Genomic DNA, 27,317 nt, shown 5'->3' with positions numbered 1-27,317 from the left:
AATGAAAGCGGTCACGCACGACTAAGTCAAGATTTTGACAGCATTGATGAATGAAAGCGGTCATTTTGACAGCATTGATGAATGAAAGCGGTCACAAACAAGACGCAACAATCAAATATGCATTACCACAATTAAGTGCATTTGGAGAGAACAGAATAAATGGTTCAACAAAATTAAAGTTAGATTTAATATTTGCATTTTAAGAAATGAAATCACCTTTTTAATCAGATATTTAAAATATAATATTAAAATAATTAAAATATATTTTAATTATTCGTATGATGCTTAAATAAAAACTAAAGTTAACATGACATATACATCAATTAAATATATAGTAGCCACTCTAAAGTTTAACTATAATATATAGTTTTAAAACCATTTAAATAATCTAGACACTGTTATTTAAATTATTTAAAATATACTTATTTTAAACGATTGAAAGGTTTTCCTTGGGTTGTATTAAAATTTCATCCAGTTTGCTAATATTTCAATCTTATAATTTGTTCTTGCATATATATATATATATATATATATATATATATATATATATATATATATATATATATATATATATATATATATATATATATATATATATAACTTTGGCTATCGAATGGCCGAAAAGTTAGGCACTCACGAAGATTAAAATAGTTAACTAATCCTTATATTTTAAATTATTCTAAACATTTTTTTTACAATTTAAGGTACATATATTTATTCATTTTAAATAAATTATCTTAACTCATCTAATTATAAGTTATAAAACTAAACAAAAGATTTTATTTTTATGGATGCAAAACTATATCATATACTTAAACTTATAAAACTAATTTAATTTTGAAATTATCTTCCAAAATTTTTATAACCATCAACATCAATTTAATTAAGACATTCATGTATTTGCCTTTGAATTTTCAAAATTAATATAATAATGATACAGAAGACCAACTTTAATGTGATACATTCATCAATTACTTAAGAATCCAATATAATAGAAGAGAAATTTTCAGCAGACAAAACGGGAAAAGAGAACGTTGTCTAAAATCGATATCAACACACTACAAACCAAAACTGTTGTATTCCATTTGTTACTTCTTCGCAAATACAATGAATATAAAGTAATTAGAAAAATTGGCAAAAATTGTTGAAATGTCTACCGCGTTTTTTGGTTCTTTTGCATTGTGGTTCAACAGACGAAAATTCAATGACGTTAATGACATTTTTTTTCCCGTAATTTCTTTTGTTCCAACTATTGCTATTTCCAGTCTCTCCACCTCAATTCACAGAAATAAAATTGAAGTTGTTCATATTTAGTCCAATAGACATATTAAAGTGATGGGAAAGGGCCAAAACAAATAACAACTTATCAAAGAGTAATAATGTAGCGGAAATTCAATCCCTCTTCTTACGAGAGTCTGCGAGGAGCACCAAACAAATAGAACAAAAATAGAATCCAAAGCACAAAGAGACACCAACAATTTTTAACGTGGAAAATCCCTCAATACAAGGGTAAAAACCACGAGTCGTCCAGACCAAAGAAAAAATCCACTATGATCAATAATGGGGTACAAAAGAGTTTCCAATAATAATACCAAATGGTATTTTCAATAAGCCAAATTAACTAAGCACAAATGCTTACAAATGAGAACAAAGAAAATGAAAATCCTCCAAAACAGGGCTGCTGGTGCGGAACCAATTTCTCCCAAACTAGACCTCCGATTGACGATCCGAACGGTCAGAATGAAGAACCATATGTCTAGAACCTTCTGTCCAAACATCAGCTCGATCCAACGGTTAACGACTTCACAGCAACGAAAACACCAGTGCAGGTTTAGGGTTATGCGGGAATGGCTTTCTCTCTTTCTTTTTCTCTCACTTGGCTTTTTCCTCTCTTCAAATGACTCTCTTGTGCTCTACTAATCTGACCCATCTCATTTTGACCTAATGAGACATAATTGACCACACTATTTGGGCCTATTCTCCACATAGAAAGGAAGCCCAATAACCCAACAAATCTCCCCCTCACGACTATGTGGAGATATCCGCCAAACCGGCGATCTCACAACAAACTTCAAACTTTCCTCTTGGCAATGCCTTGGTCATCATATCAACACCATTATCATCTGTATGAACTTTAGCTAGTTCCACCAACTTAGCATCCAAAACATCACATATCCAATGATACCTCACATCAATATGTTTGGATTAGAATGAAAAGTTGGATTCTTACCATGATGAATAGCATTTTTACTGTCACAATACAACAAGTATTTATCTTGCACAAAACCAAGCTCCTGCAAGAATTTCTTCACCCATAACAACTCCTTGCATGCTTCAGTAAGTGCAATGAATTCCGCCTCAGTAGTAGACAACGCCACACACTTTTGCAACTTTGATTGCCAAGCCAAGGCTCCCCCTACAAACTGAATCAAATAGCCTGAAGTGGACTTTCTGGAATCAATGTCTCTCCAGCCATATCTGAATCTGAGTAACTCACCAAAGTAGGATTATCACCTCCAAAACAAAGCCTCAAACCACTAGTACCACAAAGATACTTCAAAATCCATTTCACAGCATTCCAATGCTCTCTACTTAGATTTGACAGAAATCTGCTAACTGAACAACAGCGTGTGCAATATCAGGCATTGTACATACCACTGCATACATCAAACTACCCACCGCAGAAGCATAAGGAACTTTGCTCATAGCTATCTTCTCAACTTCATTTGAAGGACTATGTTTAACACTCAACTTAAAATGAGTAGCACCTTCTGAATGTATTGCTCCTGTGATAGCCAAAGTTTCTTCTCTTTTCTATCACGAGTGATACTTATACCAAGAATCTTCTTAGCAGCTCCCATGTCTTTCATGGTAAATGACTCGCCCAGTTGCTTCTTCAACCTGTCAAATTTAGAAACATCTTTTCCAACAATAAGCATGTCATCAACATATAGCAACAATATAATGAAATCATTCTCAGAAAATTTCCTGACAAAAACATAATGGTCAGAAGTAGTCTTCTTGTAGCCTTGCTCACACATAACAGACTCAATCTTCTTATACCATTGCCTCGGATCTTGCTTCAAACCATATAGGCTTTTTCGTAGCCTACACACATAGTCTTCCTTGCTTGTAACAAGAAAACCATCTGGTTGCTTCATGTAAATCTCTTCCTCCAAATCACCATGAAGGAAGGTTGTCTTCACATCCATCTGCTCAACCTCCAAATCAAGAGTAGCAGCTAAACTTAACACGGTTCGGATAGATGTCATCCTCACCATAGGTGAGAAAATCTCATTGAAGTCAACACCCTTTCTTTGTCTGAAGCCTTTCACCACTAATCTGGCTTTATATCTGGTAGATGTAGAATTACTCTCTTACTTCACCCTGAAGATCCACCTGTTCTCTAAGGCTCTCTTACCCTTAGGCAACTTCACCAAGTCATAAGTGTGATTATCATGCAGAGATTTCATCTCATCCTGCATTGCATCCAACCACTTTTGCTTTTCTTCACTTTCAACGGCCTCCTCATAACATTCAGGTTCTCCCTCATCAGTCAACATCACATACTCATCGGTAGAGTACTTCTTAGAAGGTTGTTTTGGCCTGTCAGATCTTCTGGGTTGAGCTTCAGGTAGCTCAAGTACATCACCAAGACTCTCATCATGTTCCTCTTCATTAACATTATCAATAGGAACATTCAAGTTATCTCCAACCTGCTGATTATCAATATCACCATGTTGTTCATCATCATGAACATCAATATAGAAATCATTAATAGACAACCGAATTGGATCAACATCAGTCACATTACTGTCTTCCTTAGGAGTAGACTTCTCCACCTTATCAATATCTTCAATAGTTTGATCTTCCATGAATTGCACATCACGGCTTCTAACAACTTTCTTTTCAATGGGGTCATACAACTTGTAGCCAAATTCATCCTGACCAAAACCAATGAAGATGCATTGCCTTGTCTTCACATCCAACTTGGATCTTTCATCCTTCGGAACATGAACAAATGCTTTACAATCGAAGACACGCAAGTGATCATAAGTAACATTCTTGCCAAACCAAATCTTGTTTGGCATCTCAGAGTTCAAAGCAACTGCAGGACTTAGATTAATAACATGCACTGCTGTAAACAATGCCTCATCCCAGAAATGCTTAGGCAATTTTGCTTCAGAAAGCATACACCTAACTCTTTCAATCAATGTCCTGTTCATCCTCTCCGCTAAACCATTCAGCTGAGGAGTTCTGGGAGGAGTCTTCTCATGTTCAATACCATATTGTCTACAATAAGCATCAAATGGTCCACAATACTCACCACCATTGTCAGTATGAATGCGCTTCAACTTCTTGCCTGACTGCCTCTCAACCAAAGCATGAAATTCTTTAAACTTTTCCAACACTTGGTCCTTTCTTTGTAGTGCATAAACCCACAGCTTCCTGGAACAATCATCAATAAAAGTAACAAAGTAAAGTGCACCACTAAAAGACTTTACCTTCAACAGGCCACAAACATCATGAATGCACTAATTCAAGCAACTCTGACTTCCTGGGCGGAGGATGCTTCTTGAAGGATACTCTAGTTTGTTTACCAGCCATGCAGTGAGAACATTTCTCCAACTCTACATTCTTCAATCCTGAGAGAACATCCATTTTAGCTAAGCAGTTAAGCCCCTTTTCACTGATGTGCCCAAGCCTTCTATGCCACAAAGATAACTCCATATACACGACATTCATACTGTCTTTAGCGACCAAAGCTTTTGTCCAGTAAAGCATAGAGCTTTTCTCCCCTTTAGCCACAATCAAGTTACCTTTGGTGAGCTTCCACTTTTCAGAACCAAAGTGGTTATCAAATCCACCATCATCAAGTACCTGCACAGAAACCAAGTTAAAGCGAACATCTGGAGCATGTTTAACTCCTCTAACCAGCAACTGCATCCCCATGTTGGTTTACAAGTGAACATCACCAACACCAATAACCTTAGACACCCCATCATTACCCATCTTCAATACTCCAAAATCACCAGGCTTATAAGATGTGAAGAACTCCTTCTTGGATGTAACATGTAGTGTAGCACCACTATCAATTATCCACATGCTCTCATCAGATACAAGATTAATAGTGCCATAATCACGAAGACAAATAAGGTCACCACATGTAGTAGTAGTAACACGATCACCATCATCATTATCATTATCTCTTTCTCTTTGCTTACCCTTTTTGTCTTTGTTCTCTTTCTTCCACAAAAAACAATTCTTCTTTATATGCCCTGTTTTGTGACAATAGTGACACTCCACATTCTTGTATTGAGATCTGGACTTGCTCCTGCTTTTATCTCTACCATTGTTTTGTTCTTTCTTCTGGCTTCTCCCCCTATTCTCTGTAATAAGCACTTCTGAATGAGATGAAGTACTCTGTGTCTTCCTTCTCATCTCCTCATTAAGAGAACCACTCTTTGCCATTTGCAAAGAAATATCACCATTAGGGGTAGCACTTATCATGGAAACCTGAAATGTCTCCCACGAATCCGGTAAAGAGTTTAATAAGAATAAGCCCAACATCATCAAATTTTATACCCACTCCAGCTAATTGATCATAGCGTCCTTGAAATTCGCTCAAGTGATTTGAAACAGTTCCTTGCTTGTACTTCAACTCCAAAATTTTTTTCAGCAAGTATAATTTATTAGTCCCTGACTTAGAGGCATACAAGGACTCAAGTTTATCCCATAGGCTTCTCGCATGTGTCTCATTAGCAACAAAATTATAAACATTATCATCTACAAACTGCCTGATAAATCCACATACCTGTTGATGTTCAAAATCTCATTCTTCATCTGACTTGGATTCCACCTTATTGGAAGCAAAAACAGGAAGATGCAAATTTTTCACAAATAGCAAGTCCTTCATCTTGCCTTTCCATAAATGATAATTTTCTCCATTCAACGGAATCAATTTTGTATGTGCCTCCATCATTCACGCAAATTAAACTGTCCCTTAACCAAAGAGCTCTGATGCCACTCTGATGGGAAAGGGCCAAAATAAATAACAATTTATCAAGGAGTAATAATGCAGCGGAACTTCAATCTCCCTTCTTGCGAGAATCTCCGAGGAGCACCAAACAAATAGAACAAAAATAGAATCCAAAGCACAAAGAGACACCAACAATTTTTAACGTGGAAAACCCCTCAATGCAAGGGTAAAAACCACGAGTCGTCCAGACCAAAGAAAAAATCCACTATGATCAATAATAGGGTACAGAAGAGTCTCCAATAATAATACCAAATGGTATTTTCAATAAGCCAAATTAACTAAGCACAAATGCTTACAAATGAGAACAAAGAAGATGAAAATCCTCCAAAAAAGGGCTGCTGGTGCGGGACCGATTTCTCCCAAACTAGACCTCCGATTGACGATCCGAACGGTCAAAATGAAGAACCATATGTTTGGAACCTACTGTCCAAACATCAGCTCGATCCAACGGTTAACGACTTCACAGCGACGAAAACACCAACGCAGGTTTAGGGTTATGCGGGAATGGCTTTCTCTCTTTCTTTTTCTCTCACTTGGCTTTTGCCTATCTTCAAATGACTCTCTTGTGCTCTACTAATCTGACCCATCTCATTTTGACCTAATGAGACATAATGGACCACACTATTTGGGCCTATTCTCCACATAGGAAGGGAGCCCAATAACCCAACATAAAGAGTGTGACCAAATAAGATTCATTAACTTTCTTCAATAAAGAGTAGTCTAATCTAGGCATATTTGGACTATATTCATATATTATAACTAAATCTTGGTGGTTTGATATATTGGTTGTTTTTTATCATTCTATTACTATATATTATAATGTTATAATACTCTCCCAATAAGTATTATTCTAATAGGAACATAAGTCCACGTGTTAAATAATGAGAATCATCATTCAAACCAAGTGTTGAGATTGCAATATAGAGAAGAAAAACAAGAAAGCCAAAAATAGTCTGTGTATTATCTCACTTCTGCATCATGCAGATTCAAATATTTATACATCAAGATTATAACAGAATTAGTTATAAATCTATCTAATCTATCAGCAATATACACAGAATAATAACAAACAAAAATAATAACAAACAAGATCTTAAAACCTAACAAGATATTAAATCTTAACATATATATTAAATCCTAACAAGATATTAAATCTTAACATATATTAAATCCTAACACGACCCATGTTGATCCTATAAACACTGCTAATATTTTCTAGGGAATATGCACTTCATGACACTCACACTCACTTATAGATTTTAATTCTCTTATTGACTTAAGAATGAATGGTCAAACCATCCTTAGGATCTCGTTATCTGTCCGCAAAGTTCACATTCAAGGTTCGGGTAAGGACATTGGCACGCACCGTCAGGCCTCGATAAAACGTTTCTCGGCCTCACCTCTCCATGGTCACCACTAGAAACTCTACACAACTCTCATAAGAGATGGAGGTCAACCAGGTGTCCACCCTCTACCAACAAATGTAACTGCTTATACAACAATAGGATAAGCAACACCGGACACACGACGTTGAGCTCGAGGCCTTACGTGTTAGGAATGTAAATCTAGAATCATTTGACAATTTACATCTTGTACTTATATACTGCTGACTTCAATGAGAAAATTGTTCGTTTTCTGTAGACTCTGCATATTTCTTCTGTTACTCAAACTCTCTCTCTGTCATTCATTGCTACGCTTACACCCCAATAGTGGTATCCAGAGCATACAGGTTGTCGAACCTGGGAGGTGTACTCAAGTAAAGAAACTTTGCAGTAAAGGAAATTTCACGCTGAAGAATGGCAGGGATGATCCAAAGTTATAACACTTAAATTTGAAATTGGAACAAAATAAAAGAAAGAAAGTAGAAGAAACCAAATTGCATTAACATGAAAATGGGTTAGAGCTTCTGTAAGACCCTAGAAGTAACCATCATTAATGTATGATTTATATTGGAATATTATTTGTTTATAAATATTTTATACAAGTACCATGTGATTAATTAGTCAGAACTTGTTGTAGTGGGATAAAGGTCTTGTGTAGAAGTTGTATGTGGTATGAATAATTAATTGTTTGTACTATAAATGTGTAATTTGTGTTATATGTGAAATAGAATAGCTTAAATGGTTTTTAAATGACGTTAAAACAAAATATTGACTTAGTGTAGTCGTAGAGTTGTGTCTTTGTTTGTCAATGCTCGAAGGTGAAATAGAGGAAGGGGGAGTGAATGGCAATAAAGGAGGGTAATGTTTTGGTTTGGTGGCACAAGGATGAGGGAGAGGGAACCCGAGGGTGGCGCGAGGATAACCTTAGGGTTTTGAGTGTTCTATTCGGGGGTTTAGAGGAAACCTATTTAAAGGTGGTGAGAGGAGAGTGTAAAGCAACAAGCAAACTCACTTTGAAAAACCAAAGAGTAAAAGGGAGAGTCGAGGGTCGCGAACGAAGAATGTTCAATGGAGTGAAAGATTATAGAAAAGAGGAACTGAATCCAGGTTGAAATGCAATGCATGATTGTATGAATTGCTGTTTATTTTTTGTTTGTCGAAATGCACTAGAACTTGTTGATTGTTGGGTGATTTGCGATCCCTTTGTTGAATACTTCAAATTGTATGATGATGAAATGTTAAGCAAGTTATAATTGATTGAATGAATTTAATTAATTTTTTCATCTTATTGGGTTCGTGAGTGGTTTTTCACAGTTTCGGTATGTTCTTTTTTATTCACAATGTGTTTAGCTTGAAAGGAGTATAAGAACTAGATGATGTGTTTATTGTTTGGTAGAATTAATGCTGAGAATTTTATCTTTGAAATGTTGTGGCTGGTTATAAAACTTGAGTAATTCGTAGTGAGAAGGACAGGGGTAATGTATTCAATGAATATAATATACTGGACGAGACTTTAAGAGTGGGGTTATTTCCATATCCATGTGTGATTGCTAGAAGAACGAATTTGTTAATTGTTTGCTTCAAAATTGATTTTAACTTTGTGAAAAACCATGAATTGTTTGACCATCTCTATTATAAACAGTTTTGTATGTGTATAAAGTTTATACTAGTGCATAATTATAGTACCTAGTTGTTGAGTTTATGTTCCAAGGTTTAATCACTATTTTTTATGGTATGGTTACATGATTGGTGCTTATATGTAGTTTACTGCTAAATAGTATACTTAAGTTATGTATATTAATAAGTATATGTTGTTCCGTTAAAGTAAGTCTTATATTATGTGTGCAGGTGTTTGTCAAGTGAATTAATCAATATCTAAATAAAATTGTATCTTCCAAACTGGTTTAGAAAGTAAGAAGTAAAGAAAATTGCATAAGTTTTGTTACTTATGCATTTTGAAGAAATAAAGAGACATATGCACTAGTGAATAAGAATAAATGAGTGAAAGCATAAGGTTTGTATGGTAATTTAGGAATAAACACAGATAGAAACAAATAGTAGAATCAACGAAATAATTGTTAACTAATACTGGATATTCGTGATTCTTGATGTTGTTGTAATGAATGCTGAAACTATGAAGTCTTGACACTGTAAATTAGATTTAAATATAACAAGATATTACGTTTAGTATTGACATATTAGAAAATAATAGGCAGGGATTTTTTAAATACATAGATGCTAAAATGGTAAGGGTAATTGTGATGAGAATGTGTGTGATACGTTGGAATTTTGTGTAAAATGTATATAATTTGTTATCATCTCTATCCATACCTAATAAATATGGATATTTTGCGCCTATACTATCATGTGAATGTATTACAGTTAGGGTAAATGACTATTTTCGCCTTTACGGTTTCTGAGGCATATATAGACGAGGCAAAAAGTCTAGACTTTGATGTCTTGGTTATGAACCGAGGCAAAAAGGTGGATGATTTCGCCTCGGTTTATAGTCAACCGATGCATTATGTCTTTTTAAATTTTTTTTGCAGGACTTTATGCTTCGGTTCCCTCTGAACTTAAGCAGTATATCCACCTCTACTGCCTCGGTTTGGACCTGAATCGAGGTAGTAGGGTCTTTTTTTTTCTTCTTTCGTCAGACTTTATGTCTCGGTTGGGACCTAAATTGATGCCATAGGAGATTTTCTACCTCTGTTATGGCCATAACCGAGGCATATTCTCCTTTTTTTTAAGAACATGTCTGTTTTTGCAACATTCCCAACTACAGAAACAAACCTGCATATAATTTTACAGTCAGAACAGTCCAAAATAATCCAGAAAGCATACTGTCACATGCTTTGAAATGTTCTGCGAAATCTGCATTGTGCATTTGGGTTTTAAATGTAAAACATGCATAATGGCAAGGAGCATTACATGATATGTTAGATAATTTCACATGCCTATACTTAAAGGGGAGATTATATCTTTTGTATATGATTATATGTGACAGGGGGAGCATTATTGTTTGATTAATATGATTTATTGATGCATCTCTGATTAACTGTTTGATTGTATATCATTATCATACATACCTTTTTTGCTAACGCACAAAGGGGGAGAATGGTATTGATTGTATTGAATGGTATCGATTGCTCTGATATACATTGGGGGAATGTTCTGATTCTAAAATGATATGAAATGATATATGTTCTAATTCTGAAATGATATGTTTTTTTTTGCTTTGAATAAAAAATGAGAATATATACATTTGTCTGCTCTGATACAAAGCTCGTGTCTACTATGATACAAATTGATAAAAGAACTTTTGATTGATGAACTGATGTGTTTTGTACAAACATGGTTGACATTAATCATGGTTGTGCATCATCAAAAAAGGGAGAGATTGTTGAGATTGTTGATAAGGGGAGCACTGGTGTAGACAAACCTTACAATCTCAGAGCTTTTGGTTTTTGATGATGACACATTATATATTGACAACATGTATTGTTATATGTGTTACATGTTCATTATTTTCATGTGTATGATGATTTGAGAACATGTTTGTGATATTTTAGTCAAAAACACGCAAACTCACTATGATTTACATGAGATCTTATATGCGAATGCATGACATATGATTTAGAAAAGAAGAACCACATGCACTTTAGTTGAACTTATATTGTGTGGCCAAACAACAGTTTTAAGTCGACTTCATTATGAAGCAAGTCGATTAAAACTCGTGGTTTTGCACAAATTTTGTCAAAGCGTGCTGTGAGTATTTTTGGAAAGAAAGCTTTTCAAAACTGTATTGAAGTGTTACAAAGTCGACTGCATGCGCAAGCTACTTGACTTAATTAGCTATGTTTTGAAATTTCTGTTAATGCCTGTGATGTATAACGGCTATATTTTATATCTTTGATCAAGCATTAATTGCGAGTCAACTGTATTAAATGCGTAATCAATTAAGTTCGTTTGACTATTGCTAATTGTTATAACTATCTGAATATAATCGACTGTATTAATAGCTAAGTCGACTTAGGAGCATCAGTTTTGCGAAAAACTATATATAGATGCGAATTTGATTTCTACAGAGGCTTTAGTGATTCTAACGAGTTAATTGATTCTTTTCAGATTTGTGATCTCTTGTAGAAAGTGCTAAAGCTCCAAGAACTCATCAAGAAGACTGATGTGATCATTCTTTGAGGGTTGCTTGAAGAACAAGAATCTGTGTGTGCATAGACTGATTATCAACCTGCACATTGAGGTGTCTGATACGTGATCAACGTTTTCTCTCAATCTTGTGAAGATTGTAGTTGCCCTGTTGTGATTACAGGAAGAGGACGTGTTGCGTTCTAGGACTTTGAGGATTGTTCAAAGTGATTAAAGACTATAGGAGAGGGGATATATCTTGTTTTTGTTCTTTGTGTGTATATGCCTATATTTTGGTTTATATTTTGACGTGGAGGTCGCTATAGAAACCTTGTTGTAAAAACCCTGATCATTATAGTGCATTTGCTTCCGGCTATTGGAAGGACACTGGATGCAGGCAGTTTGGCCGAACCAGTATAAAAACCTGCGTTTGAATTATGTATCCCTCCACTTTTACTTTCAAAGTCGACTTTATATTTTACGTAGTCAACTATATTCCGCTGCATTTAAAAATATTATTCCTTGCGATTTAAGAAACTTTTGAAAGATCATCCCTTTACGAAAAAGATTTTTAAAAAAGACTCTGATTTTACATTTCACAAATTCACTCCGTCTTGGTGTGAGAAATTAAGCCATATCATTTTCAACAGTAGGAAAAGCTCTCTATTTGTAGAGAGTATAAACTTGGTCAAATACTGTTACCACAATAATGAGTAATAAAAACTGGTAGTTGGTACTTATGAATTTTAATGAGACAAAAGAACTGGACACTTACTAACGTTAATAAGAAAATAAAAATTGTTGAACAACTATTAAAACTAATGTTTCTTTTTATAATAAGTTCTTATATTTTACAACAAAATGAACCATTATATTCTGATGTAAAACACTAGCTTTTGGAGAGGACCAACTTGTTGAATGACTTACTTGGGAAATCCAATCACTGAACCAATAGGACCACTGCTGGATAAAAGTCAATAATTTGCACTACCTCAAGCTTAGAGTTTTGACTAATTGGGTTGCTACTCTGTTGCCACAAAAACTGTTGTTGCGAATTACATAAATCAAAGTTGGTACATGGTTCTGCAGTTGGAACGTCGGATATATAGCAAGTTCACTGCTGCAACGCCAGATACGAGTTGGCTGTTAGACTGAAGAGGTTGGAAATTAAGAAGGGTTCTAGGGTTTAAAAGTGGAAACGTGAATGTTTCCGATTATAGTAAGTTACTATTTTAAGTCTAGTGACAATTATAAGATTGAAAAATACTAATTTAAATATGTTAAAAAGATAACAAATGTAAAATTATATTTATTTAAATCTTGGTTGTTAACAACATACTTTAATAACTAATTTTATTTACTAAATTGCTGCACATTTTTTAAACATGGTTTTTAACTGAGTTAAATTCACAGACTTAAAAAATCCTTTTTGTATTAAGGGAGGAGAAGAAGTGTTGTTGACATTAAAGTTACACGAAATTTCGAAATCAATTATAAAGTCTAGTCATTATTCAAATGTACGTACCCTTATTGATATGACTCTAAATTTTTTATTTTTCCGACAATATTCAATTATCTACCCATAATTATTTTTTATCTACAAAATTTTGTGGTTGGTTTTGTTAACAAAAGATAAGGTCTTGTCCAGCCGAAATCGACTGAAATATATTAGGCTAATAATAATCTACTAGATATAAGGTATCGTTAACTCTGCTATGATTGATATAATAAAAGATAATAGAAATAGTCGTATAGAACATAACAACAGACATCTATATAAATATATTAAGGAGTACTTGAAATTTATTTGCTCACTTTTACTTTGATTTTCTTATACAACAGTTAACCAGTTAAACGAAATGACACTCTCACACATAAACACGAATTTATATTCATTCGACATTATTTTTTTCTTTTTTAAATATAAAATTTTTCCTTTTTATAATATTTTATTTTTATAACATATGTCAAATGAATATAAGCGTAATCACTCTATTATCACTCGTACATTTATTTTAGTCGTCTGAATCAAGCGATAAAGATGTTGAAATCATTTTTATGGCAGCACTGTTACTTTTTCCACTATCTTTGGACTCATTAGAATAATACACGTCCTTGACTATCATAAGCAGTGCTACTATGAATGCGTAGTCCACGTTGGGATAGACCAAGACATTGAAGCCACCATTATTCTCCATCTACATTACACACAGAAATATGCATATATTTTTAGCCTAATATATTTAACTTTCACTGTTTATAAAAAAGATAATGATATTTTAACAACTCTTTTTTAAAAAATTTTTGATCACAGAACACATGTCATCATTTTATTGGTCTGTTTGAATTTATTCTAAAAAAATATTTGAAACAGACCAATCACAAACTGATAGCGTTGTCAAAAAGTTGTCAAAAAAGAGTTGTTAAAAGAAATTTTTTAACGTAAAAAACATGCATCTAATATAAGTAGTCATACTTTGGCTATAATGGTAGGAGATTCACCAGCATAAACAGTGCATGAGTGTTTACTTCCATAAATGATCACTCTAAAGTCACTTTTCTTTTCTTCTTTGTTGCCTGCGAGGAACACGTTTAATTTAGTAATCTCAGAAGGGATCGTCGACGATTTCTTGATTTCCTTCACCCAAAATAGCAAATCAGATGAATCATTGCTTTCACCCTTCAAAACTTTACATTGCTCACGCAAGGTCATAATCTGTATAAGAGAAATTATGAATTAGAACAACACAACACAACACACTTACTACTCTAACAAAAGGTCATCTAACAGTTAGTTTATAGTTCAGTGATTAGATTAAAAATTAAACTTAGATTACTTCTGCAGGTGGGCAAACATGAAATTAATAAAAGTAATTAACTTGAGAATGATTACAGTTAGAACCAAACCTTATTGTAGAAAGTGACTATGGGTTTTTGTGTATCATCGTATAAGACACGACGGTCGCGAAGTGAGAAAGAGGTATCCCCAATATAGAAGAGACGATTATCCTTTTCACCGTAAGCGATTCCTTTCTCAGTATTAATTTGTATACTGACAGAGTGAGGAACACAGTATGAAGGATTGATCACTGAAATTTTCTCTGCCATTGGAGAATTAGGTGTTTATGGAACCAAAGTGTCTTCATGTGTGTGTTGTATATCTTCCTATATATATAAAAGAGAAAAAATATGTCTTATGCAAAATAGAACAGTTGAAGCTTTTCCACTTGCAAATACAATAGTATATGAAATCCATCGTTCTGACCCAAAAAAAAATATGTTATCCACATGTATACGCCTCAATTATATATATATATATATGACTAAGTCAAGACTTTGGCAATGTATATATATATGACTAAGTCAAAGACTTTGGCAGCATTACTGAATAAATTATTGAATAAAAGTGATCGCTAACAAGGCTAAACAATCAAATATGCACTGCCACAGTTAATTTAGTATGGATTCTGAGGGAATAAAATAAATGGTTTAAATTGAAACTGAAATTCTATCAAAATTAAAGTTAGACTTAGCGTTCGGTTATGGAGTCGAGACAATTTGTTTTCTAGGACGTCCGGTTCCACCTACCAACTCCTTCTCGTAGATTCTATGCTGTCGAGTATTCGAGTTCTCTTCTGCAATACGTCCGGTCGGTCCGACGTTCAAGTCAGTACACTGTTTAGTCAATAAATGGAGAGCAACAATAAATGCGCAGTAAATATGAATCAACTACCTCATACCTTTGACCTCTATTTATAGTTTTTGCTATGGCCCGTGATTAGCAAAATCTTAATCACAGCCCAACGCTAGTCCAATACCTTTAATCACGTTTTACATGATCTAATGTTCTAACCTTTGACCATTGCCGAGCGATCTACCTATGATGGTCATACTTGTTGTGAATATCACATTGGAACGATACAAATAAGGTTAGCATGTTACCGGTGGGAGGACGTCGTGCTTACGCTGAGCGTGTTGGACGAACATCCTTACGAAGACATCCAATAAAATTGGATTGGTACAGATAAGGTTAACATGTTATCGACAAGAGATGCCACGTTCGTGCCAAACATGTTAGGCGGACGTTGGATACTTGTCACGTGCCGCCGTGTCCTACGGTACACTTAGTATGCGCATTTTAAAAAACAAATGTGAACTTGTTGGATCAGATATTAAAATTTCAACATGAATAATTACTTTACTTATTTGTATTAAATTCTCAAAGAAAAACTAAAGTTAACAGCATGATATATACATGAATATAAAAGAAAAATAGAGTACATCAATTTAACATATATATATATATATATATATATATATATATATATATATATATATATATATATAACACATTCTAAAGTTGGACTAGAATAGGTTTAAACGATTTAAATAATTTGGACACTTGACTTTAATTTATTTAAAATATTTACTCATACACACTAATTTTAGTCAATATGTTTTAAACAATTTGAAAGGTTTTCCCTGGGTTGTAATTAAACGATTCTTTATTTTTCATTCTTATAAATAATTTAATCTTGCAGATAAATATATAGCTTTGACAATAATTTTTCTAATTTTCTTAATTTTTAAAATTTTAAACAATAAAAAACTAAAAACTTGATCACTCATGAAGATTAAAATAAATACTTAATCCTTATATTTTAAATTATCATAAACATTTTTTTATAATTTAAATCACATAATATTTACTCATGCTAACTGAATTATCTTCAATAATTTAATTAAAAATTATAAAACTAAATAAAACATTTTATTTTTAGAGATATACAAAACTAAATGATATGTGTACAGTTATAAAACTAATTAATTTTACAACTTTATTAAAAAAAAATCATAACCATCAATATGTAACATTCATGTATTGTTTATGCTTAAATTTCTACAATTAATCATAATTACAATTTCAACAACATAATAAAAATATAAAAGACTAACTTTAATGAGATACGTCCATCAAATACTTAAAATAATAATCCAATATAATGAAAAGGAATTTTTCACGATACAAAATGTGAGTAAAGGGAACCTTGTCTAAAATCGTTATGAACACACTACAAACCAAAACTGTTGACGTAGTCAAAACCGCAAGCCTTCCGTCTGTGCCTTCTTCTCAAGTACAACGAAGAAGATGAAGTAATTACTTAGAAAAGTTGGCAAAATTTGAAAAATTGTCTAACATTTTTTCTTTCATCGTCGTTCAACCTTAAAAAGAAAAATTCAATTCGTTAAAAAAAATATTTTTTACTTGTATAGATGGAATCACTTATTCTGCAAAATTTTAGGAATAAAATGATAATATTACCATTACATTTTTATAATGAAAAAAACAATTATTATGATTAATTAAAGAAGATCATAATAAGTTAATATTATTTTTGTAATAAAAATAACACAAGTAAGTTGGAACAATATTGAAATTATGTTCAAAATTTATGACAGGGTTAAGAAAATGTATGGTAACAAGACTTTACTTTGAGTGTTGGTTTATTACCTATCATAGTATGTGTTAATTCTTAATTTGATCCTTCTTTCCGTTCATTCGATATACCTCTATTGTTTGTCTTTATGCACACCCCTACAAGTCATGGTGTTCACACCATCTACATCATCGCTTCCCCGCGTTGTTGGCACCGTTGCCTCCCATACACTACTGTCGATGGAAGACATTATCATCTACCACCGATTTCTGTATTTTCTGCATTGTCTGTTGAACTCCACGATACTGTCCGCTGAACTCCACGTGTTTATATCAAAACCTGTTGTTGTTAATGCAATTTAGATAGTGGTGTTCGAATATGATGGTCAACTTCTTTGTTGTGGCCCACATAAAAACATATTGTGTAGTTTTATTGAAGTTTATGAAAGTAAGTAATAACTACTGGTGAGGAAGTTACTTGAGGCTTGGGTGCTGATGTCACTTCTAGTTTATTATGGTCATATGATCCATTCAAATAATTTAACCTTGTTCTGAGTATCATTTGAATTTTGTGTGTTTGGCTTGTTAGCTTTGCTAAAATTTTAATGGTGTATGATGAATGTCTATGCTTAGGTTGACTTTAATTACGAGAGAATAGTTCATGCCTTGCCTATCTTACTTGTTTTACTGTTGGTTGAAATGTTTTCTATGCTCGCACAAGTAGTTCTTTATTGAGTTGACAAATGTCTTGTTGTTACAATATGCTGTATAAATGTGCATTTAGCAATTTTATGTGCTTGCCTATCATTGTTTTTGACCTGTTCTGGATTGATAAATGTGTTCCTGCAGCCTTGCTGGTTGAGAATGGAAAGTTTATTCTTTATGTAAAAGGATCATAAGAAGATAGAAAAAAAAAAATTGCACCTAACGTAATTTTTATGTCTGATTGCAATTTAAGTTATATTATAAAACATGTTATAATTATTTGTATTTAATTTGCAGTATCGACGTAATTGAAGAGCCATGAATATGAATATTACGACACGAAACACATTCACACAATTATATGTTGTTAAAACAAGATTGTTTAGAGACTAAACTCATCTAGCAACTTAAGTTTTGAAGTTTAATAAAAAACATTAAACGAAAAATCACTTTGAAAGAAATGTAGTTTTAAAGAAATAACATTTAAGAGAAAAAATATTTTGGAACATCTTTTCTAGACCAAAAGAAGTTTATAATACCGTTTTCTAGATTATATTGTCTGATCGACAAAGCTTTATAAACAACATCTTTCATAAAGAATCATCTGATAAATTATAAAATATCGTTTTCAAACTTATATCATTTAAATAGAAAAAGTTCTACAAAAAGAGCCCTACGAAGAGAAGCACATCTCTGAAGCTAAAAAGATGTTTTACTCAAACAAATGTTGAGCGAGAAAGAAGAATTTCAGGTTCAGGGCCAACCCCACCCTAACCCGGCCCCACCCACTTTTTGGTGGCTTTGGGGGCTGGGACTTCAAAGAAACCCTATATTAAATGGGCCAGAAATAAGGGGCCTCATTCTACACGAGGCCAAGGTCAACCCTTGGGGATGGGGTTCAACTAGGGATAGCAACGGGTCGGGTAAAATTCTACCCGTTATCCGCAACTAGGGATAACAACTAGGGATAGTGCCTACCCACAACCCGACCTGCCGGATAAAATTCTACCCGCTATCCGACCCGCTACCCGTCGGGTACCCGTTTAGAAAATACCCGCTGTCAACACCCAATTTCGTCCGGGTGGCTGAATAACATGACTTGTTTTTAATTTTGTTTTCATTTTTGTTTTGTTCTATTTTTCTATTTGATATTTGATTTAGTTTCTCTTATTATTATTTGATTTTGTTTCATTTTTCTATATTGTTTTTTTTTTAAAAAAAAGAAAAAGAAAAAAAAAGAAAAAAAAAGAAAAAAAAACGAAAGAAAAAAAGAAAGAAAAAGAAGTAAGAAGACGAAAAAAAAAGAAAGGAAAAGAAAAAAGAAAAAAAGAGAAGAAAAAAGTTTGTTGGCAGAGACATGTTTTGGAAGGGGGCATTGTGAGAAAAACGGTTACACAGGGATTTGATTTTGGGAATCTCACAGGCACCAGGCTCCAACCAACTTCATCCTCACCATCACTACGATCACCCAACGGAGACACTCCTTTTCTCTCCATCACTCAACAGACACACGACTCCCCCATCAACTCGAGAAAACCATCCTCTCCGAAACCAATTCCCCCAACCGACATTCTCCTGACCGTTCACTGCCATCCTCAATCATCATCTTCATCTGGTTCATTACCTGGAAAACAGAAGAAACACCTATCTTCCATAACCCACACACTCACACCACGCCTCAGCTCCAACAGAATCCATCAGTCAATCATCACATACAACCACAGGCTCTTCTTCATCTTTGTTTTTTCGATCAGCAAAAACCCAAAAAGAAAACCACACACATCATCCAACAGAATCATCTCTCAGACAGATTCTCCCTTTCATCTTCTTCAATACTTGAAAAAAAAAAACAGTGAAGAACCGACTCAATTCCAACCCATCAGCCATTGCCATCCTAAACCATTCTCGAACATAATCTAGTTCGTCACCTTCTTCATTTATCCCAACGGCATACACCAAAAAGGCACGAAGAGGGAGAATCCCGAATCTCACCATCTTCATTGTCGGTACCCAATCAAAGCACATAAACAGAGGGAGAAGAGTAATAATCGCCGACAGTGAGTGTGATGGGGTTTTATCTCTGATTCGCGTATAGGAATAACGGATCAGGGGTTTCGCTGCTCGTGAAGAATTGCTAAGGGCGGCGACGTTGTGAGTCTGGACATTCGCTGCCAAGAGTTTAGAGGAACTATATTTCCCTCTAGCACGCGAGGAAGAAAGAATCATCCTGTGACCGGAGACGACTCAGGAAGCGGTGAGTATCGAAGGTGCGGGCAACGGTGTCGCCGGTGATGCTTCCCGGTGTTTAGAGTTGTGGTGGTTGACGTGGGTAGTGGAAGAGAACGGCGTTGACACACCAGCAACGTTGACGGTCTAGGTCACTATACTAACAAGCACCTGCAGTGGCGGAGGGTGACGCGACGACTTGCGGTAGCGGCGTTCTTCACCAGCAGGAGAATCTCGCATGAGAAGAGAAAAGGGGAGACTCCGATCCGTGGTCGGTGCTGCGTCAGGCGGTGAGTGGTGGTCGTTCCGGTGGAGGCGGCAACGAACAATTTCGCTGGTGAAAGCTGGTCGTGGCCGTGAACGAGGGGGTGATCGTCTCTGTTTTCTTTGGAGCAGAGAGGAAGAGACCTAGGTCTCTGGTATTGGGAGCAGATGATGAAATGGGGGAATTCGATTCGAACCCCTAGTGTTTCAGATTTGGAGCAAGGGTTGGGCCCAACTATTGGGCCGTACTCTCTTTGCCTGCCACCACATGCAATTCCAATTCGTACCCCCATTCCATTTCTGCAGAAAAAAAAAAAGGGGCTTTAGCCTGGTTATTGGGCCCATTCTTTCTTCCAGCCGTCACCTGCAATTCTATTCATACCACCATTCCCTTCCTGCAAACAAGACAAAGAGAGAGTTGGGCCAGAACACATTAATTCGGAATGCACCCCCAAACTGCATCGCCGCACCCCTCTTGTTCATTTGGGCCTGAGCTAAGGAATTTTCTGATACACCCTTAATTTGTTATCTCTGCACCCCTATTCTATTGGGCTTTTCTTTTGTTTTTATTTCTTGTTTGATTTTTAGTTTTTACTATATGTAGCCCTTTTGCATGACAAATCCACCCCATACGTTGTTTTTTTATTATTTTTTATTATTATTAGGTTTGTTTGTCTAAATTAGAAAATAAAAATAAATAAATAAAAAATATCAAATTATATTTTTAAAGGTTTAAGCGTGTGTGCGATCATTCGCATCAGCCTCGCGCTAAGACCTTTTTCCCTTTATAAAAATCAAAAATATTTTGAAAAGGTTTAAGCACACGTGCGACCGCTCGCGTAGGCCTTGTGCTGAAAATCTTTTCCTTTTTCCTCTATAAAAATCAAAAATATTTTGAAAAGGTTTAAGCACACGCGCGACCGCTCGCGTAGGCCTTGTGCTGAAAATTTTTTCCTTTTTCCTTTATAAAAATCAAAAATATTTTGAAAAGGTTTAAGCACACGTGCGACCGCTTGCGTAGGCCTTGTGCTGAAAATCTTTTTCTTCTCCTTTATAAAGAAAAATCAAAAATATTTTGAAAAGGTTTAAGCACACGTGCGACCGCTCGCGTAGGCCTTGTGCTGAAAATCTTTTCCTTCTCCTTTATAAAGAAAAATAAAATATTTTTAAAAGGTTTAGCACACGTGCGACCGCTCGCGTAGGCCTTGTGCTAAAAACCTTTTCTCTCTTTATATAAAAATACCAAAAAATATAAAATCTTCAAAAAACTAAAAACATCTTCAAACAACAATTTTTCTGAAAGAACTACGTAACCCTGATTTCTCAGTATGACTGAGAATACGTAGGAGCAAGGTTAATCTTTGTCGGGCCCAAAAAACCAAAAAATATTTGTTTCTTTATATCGTTGTTCTTGGGATAGTTAAACATTTTGCAAACCACATCTTTATTCGCGTATTTAATTAAAGGTACTGTCTTAGGGAAGGCATTGTAGGGTGCTAATACCTTCCCTACACGTAACCGACTCCCGAACCCGAAATTCAGTTTTCGCAGACCTTGCCTTATCATGTTATGGTTTTTTCCATAGTTTTCCTGAATAAACTATGGTGGCGACTCCAAAACTTTTTTAACCAACTTTTTCAAATTAATTTTTTTGTTTTTGGATTGTCGTCCCGTCGCGATTTTTTGGTTGTGACACCCGCGAGTATTTTAAAACCCGCGAATACTCGCAAAAAGTAAAAAAAATATATTTTATACATATATATAATATTTCTTAAATTAAATATAAATTAAAATTTAATTTTAATTAACTTTAACCTAATAAAATATAATATAATTTAATTTTGAATTCAATTTAATTAAAAAAATATATAAATTATTATTTTTTTATTATTTTTTCGAGTAACGAGTACCCGCAGGTCGGATAATATAATACCCTACCCAACCCGTTTAGAAGCGGATATTAAAATATCCACTATCCGTTATCCGCAGATAGTATATATCTGTAAGTAATAACTATCCGCCACAGATTTAACTCGCGGATACCTGTGCCTGCGAATTTTTTTTGTCATCCCTATATTCAACTAACAGGTCTAATTGTAGAGATAATATTATATTGGCATTAAAGTATCATAATAGCTTATCACGTGATCAGAGACTAAAAGCTTTTGGGAATTTCCATATTTCACTTTGCCTTTGTATCAGTGCCTAACAATAGGAAAAATAAGAAAACATTAACCCTTTCTGTGTTTGACCTCGATGTTTCAGCATTCATTGCTATCATGAGTAATTCTCAAGTTGCTTATTGGTTTTGTCATGAGTGTGATAACCTAGTTTGAAAGTTGATATTTTACCTTGTTCATCTACGTAATATATTATTAGCTCAGGTTTCCAAGCTGGAAACCTCTAATATTGATTTAAAAACACCAAAAAGACATAAGAAATATTGTCTCTATGTTTTTGTTCATAGATAAACTAAAAAAGATGATGGAGTTATAGGAGTGATTCTCCCTCAGGTATCTCGTCTTATACCTCCCTCTTTTTCACTTATAAAACATTGTCCCTGTTAGAAGAGCAGAACCATTGCCAAAAGCTTTAACTGCTTTATTTTTGTTCGAGTCATTTTAAAAAAACTCATTTTTTCTTCTGCTTTCCATACCAAATCCTGCACCCCTTTTTCCTCCTCCCCTTCTCTCCCTCCTCTCCTCCTCCCTTCATTCTCACAGAACTTTTTCTAATATTGTGTGTTGTGTGATTAAAATGCATTTGTTGGATTGTATCGTGGATGGAGGATGGATCTGTGGTAGGGACGAAGATATGTGGCAGGGACGAAGTTGGAGATCAATGCGGTTATGGTCTCGCCGTAGTTGGGAAGTCCGGTTTAGTGTGTGCCGAGGTTGGGAAGTGCGGTTTAGTATGTGTCGCATTTGGAAGTGTAGTTCTGCGGTTGCCGCAATTGGAAATACAAGTCTTGCCTAGAGTGTTCCACTTCCAAATCAAGCACAAAGTCAACGTCTCTATTGGATGCAAATACGATGGTGAGTAATATTTGAAGAGTATACGCAGTGAGTAGAGGAAATCATCCTGCTGTTGTGGTGCACCGCCCCTTCCAGCGCCTAACGTCCGCCTTTGCCACCGCGGTTGTTGTTGCCTCTATCGCAGTTGTTTTTCTTGCCTCGATTAGAATTATTACGACCCTATGATGAAGTGATGTTGTTGTTATGGTGTTGCGGTTGTGAAGAGAAGCCTTCATCCACGATTAAGAGGGCAGTGGAACCAGATTCACGGGTTGCTCGCTCCTTAATTGTGGTCTCTTCCATCTTTAAACGAGAACATGTTGTGGCAAAATTGGGCAATTCATCTTTCTGTTGCATAACCGTGACAAAACTAGCATAGGCTTCGGTTAATCCAGCGAGCAAGCGGAGCACAAGACGTTGATCTGAAACAGAAGCCCCGACATTAGATAATTGGTCAGCAAGAGATTTGAGGTGGTTGCAATAGGCGAAGGTTGAGGAGAAATCAGTCAAGCACGTGTTTGTGAACTGAGTTTCAAGATACATCGCCCTAGAGATTTTGTTATCTTGGAATAAATCAGCGACACATTGTCAGGCTCTTTCAGCCGAATCATCAGCCACGAGGATCGATGTGAGAATATCAGGAGATATAGTCGCATAAATCCATTGAAGGACAACAACATCAAGACGGTTCCATAGTGAGAGATCAGCAACCTTAGCTGTTTGATATGTTGTTATGGCTGCAGCATCCGTAGGGGGATGATATGTTCAAGCACTGAATGAACTTTAAATAAGGTTGTCCATGAGTGATATTGGCCGGTTTCCATGTCCAAGGTGATTGGAATAAGATGCTTCACGTTGGTGACAGCTAGGGCGGAGTGAAATTTGGAGTTTTCGGCCATTGATGGGCAACAATGAGAAGAAGGAAGGAGAAAAAAAAATTGCTTGGAAGAAGAGAAGAACAATGACGGCTAGGTTTTTAGGATTTGAGGGAGGTAACCTAATCTATACCATAGAGGAAATCATTCGTGCTTTACATATTTATTGATAAAGAATATATACAAATTTCAAGCAATAATTTAGGTTGCCATTATAACTAACAAGCTATAATTGAGGCTAACCTTTAGGCAACTAATGCTACAAGATATACTCAAAATAATAACAAATTATTTTATAACAAATCATATCTAACAGTGAGTGAATAACATGCCTCGGTGGAGACGACGACCAAAGTGCAGTCCTTTTGCTAGGAAAATGGTGTGCTTTTAGGGTGTTGGCTTCGGATACTTCCACACATTGGTTTCAACTTGGTGTGGAGGAAATTAGGAAGAGGGCAGAGCGATTGTTTCGATTAGGTTATGGCAACATAGAGTGAGAGGGAGATTAAATTTCATAATAAGTTTGCTTCGCTGATGTATCTAATTAAATTACTCTGGTCATCACCGGAAAAATCAAATATCGGTTTTCAAATATATATGAACCAGCTGATGCAGCACAAGAGAAAAGAATATGCAAACCCCATGTTTTATCTCAGAAAGGGTTCAGCCTTTTGCAAAGAACCAAAGTTGGGACCTTGGAATAAAAGTTGGAGTTTAGAGATTAAAAAAACAAACAAATATAAATTTTGAAATAAACAAAAAATATTTAAAAAAAATTACAAAATACGAAACAAATAAATAAAATTTCAAATTAAAAATATCAAATATAAAAAAAATTACAAATTAATAAATTATTTAACAGTAAAACATAACATACAAATAATAAATACAAATATCATAAAATATATACAAAAATAAATATAAAAAATTATAAGAATATTTCAAACATATATTTTTTAAACAAATTTAATATTATAAATAAATATCAAATAATATTAAAAAATTTAACGATATAAATACAAATTAAAAATTTAAAACAAATCAAATTAAAATATAATCAAACATATAATAGAAACTGAAAAATAAAATAATCACAATTCGAAATGTGGCAACACTAAAGTACATGTGTTAACTTGCGAAGAATTAACTATTCACGAGCAATGGAATGCACGGATTTAGAAAATATTTCATGTTCGCTTTAAAAGAATTGCGAGCGATTGAGAGGAAGAATTTGCGGGATTAACTGTTTTTTCCATCATGGATGCTTTGCGAAGATTTAAGATGATTTGTAATAAAATGTCCTTTATAACCCTTGCACTTACAATTATGTAAATATATTTTATTACCACTGAAAGTATCCAATCTTTAACAAAGAAAGCAAAAATAATAACTAATAATAATAACTAATAATAATGATAATAATTAATAATAGTAATAATAATTAATAATAATCATAATAATGATTTTTTTTCTCTTTATAATAATAATATTAATAATAATAATAATAATAATATTAATAATAATAGTTATTACTATTATTATTATTATTATTATTTCAATTTACTAAATTATCATTTTTTTTATATTTTAAAAATTAATTTTTATTTTTTTTCTCCATATAAACATTTTTACAATTAAATATAACATTAACAATTATCATTTTATATTACTTTAATATCTAGGAACATTTTAGTAATCTTCAATTTCTACCAATTAAACAAATATTTTAAAATTGTCACATCAATCAAATCCTACACTAATTCTCACAAACTTTACCCTCAAATCCACTCTCAATTACCCACAAATCCACTCAAAAGAACAACAAAAAAATTACTCTCAAATCCATTCAAATTCATTCAAATCATCTCCCCGAAATCATCTCTTCCAAATCATCTCAAAAGAACACAGCCTAAGTGTATATTCTTTTGTATGGATTTGAGGGGATGATTTAGGGGAGATGATTTGAATGGATTTGAGTAAATTTGAGGGTAATTTTTTTGTTATTTTTTTTAGTGGATTTGTGGGTAATTGAGAGTAGATTTGAAAGTAAAGTTTGTGAGAATTAGTGTAGGATTTGATTGATGTGACAGATTGAAAAAATTAATTTAATTAGTAGAAATTAAAAATTACCAAAATGTCTCTAGCTATATATTAATATAAAATGTTATTTTTAAATGTTATATTTAAATGTAAAAAAGTTTATAAAGAGACCAAAACTATTAATAATTATTAAAATTAATTTTTAAATATTATAAAAACTATAATGTGATAAAATGAATTTATTTTTAAACAGGGAGTGTGAAAATGAAATAGGAGCTGCAAGGAGGTAATAAAAAAGAAAAAAAAATAAAAGAAAAGAAGAAAAGAAAAACAAATAAAAAACAAAAATGCCCCTGACCCAGGCCCAAACCCTTTTTTTTTTGCTTCCAATTCAAAAAACCCTAGGGTTAAGTTACATCCCCTCCATTTCGCCCAAAGAGGCTAGGAGACCCAGGGTCTCTTCTATAATCTGAAGAGCCTTAGGAAGATCACACACATCACCGCCTCTACCACTCACGCCTCATTCCGCCACTCACTTTTCCATGGCAGACATCTCCCTGTTGTCCCTCCTCCCTTCCTCCACTGCACGTGTCTATGCTGTCGTTCTCCTAAACCCGAACCATCATTCCTTCCATGGGGGATCTACGTTTGACAGTGAGGCGAGGAAGATGATGACCGCATCACCCATGCACCAAGGTTAAGACAATTCTGATAACCCACTTTTGCTACGACGGAGCAAGGAATCAAGGTATGGTTTCCCTGCAACCGGAAAAAAGACACATCGGCCATCCAAAGAAAGCAAATACGTGTGGTGGATCCGGATACAAGAAGCCTGTATCCGGATACTGTTCCTTCGAAAAAAATGAAAAACGTCTATTCGGATACGCTGTTTACTGGAACCAGATACAACATGTCTTTTGCTTTTTCTACTTTGTCTTCTTCATCCCGCTTGCCTCATCATCAACCTTCATCTTCCTTATCCCCTACACCACAACCACACGACTTCAACCTCCAACAACCACTTAAATCTGTGCAACCATGGCCAGGACACTGCATACTGGAGTTTGAGTTTTGAACGTTAATATTAACGTTAATATTAAAATTTTTTAATATTATAAAGGGTTACAGATGGAGTCGGAGTTTTGAACAATGTACAGGGTATATAAGTCTTTTACTTACAAATCAGTG

General features: G+C 34.3%; 2 protein-coding genes across 2 annotated transcripts; both read right to left on the bottom strand.

The window, feature by feature from the left end:
* Positions 1-13,583: 13,583 nt before the first annotated feature.
* Positions 13,584-14,682, bottom strand: LOC106758374 (protein LURP-one-related 15). Its single transcript, XM_014641305.2, has 3 exons — positions 14,476-14,682; positions 14,045-14,284; positions 13,584-13,766 (listed from the first exon to the last, which is right to left on the bottom strand). The coding sequence occupies exons 1-3, from the start codon at positions 14,674-14,676 to the stop codon at positions 13,584-13,586; spliced, it is 624 nt and encodes a 207-aa protein (XP_014496791.1). The 5' UTR covers positions 14,677-14,682.
* Positions 14,683-23,394: 8,712 nt separating this feature from the next.
* Positions 23,395-23,757, bottom strand: LOC106758373. Its single transcript, XM_014641304.1, has one exon. The coding sequence runs from the start codon at positions 23,755-23,757 to the stop codon at positions 23,395-23,397; it is 363 nt and encodes a 120-aa protein (XP_014496790.1).
* Positions 23,758-27,317: the final 3,560 nt, after the last annotated feature.

Source organism: Vigna radiata, chromosome 4 (genome assembly GCF_000741045.1).
Source record: "Vigna radiata var. radiata cultivar VC1973A chromosome 4, Vradiata_ver6, whole genome shotgun sequence".
Classification (NCBI taxonomy): domain Eukaryota; kingdom Viridiplantae; phylum Streptophyta; class Magnoliopsida; order Fabales; family Fabaceae; genus Vigna; species Vigna radiata.
Note: the sequence above shows the minus strand (reverse complement) of the source record. Positions and strands in the feature narration are given on the sequence as shown.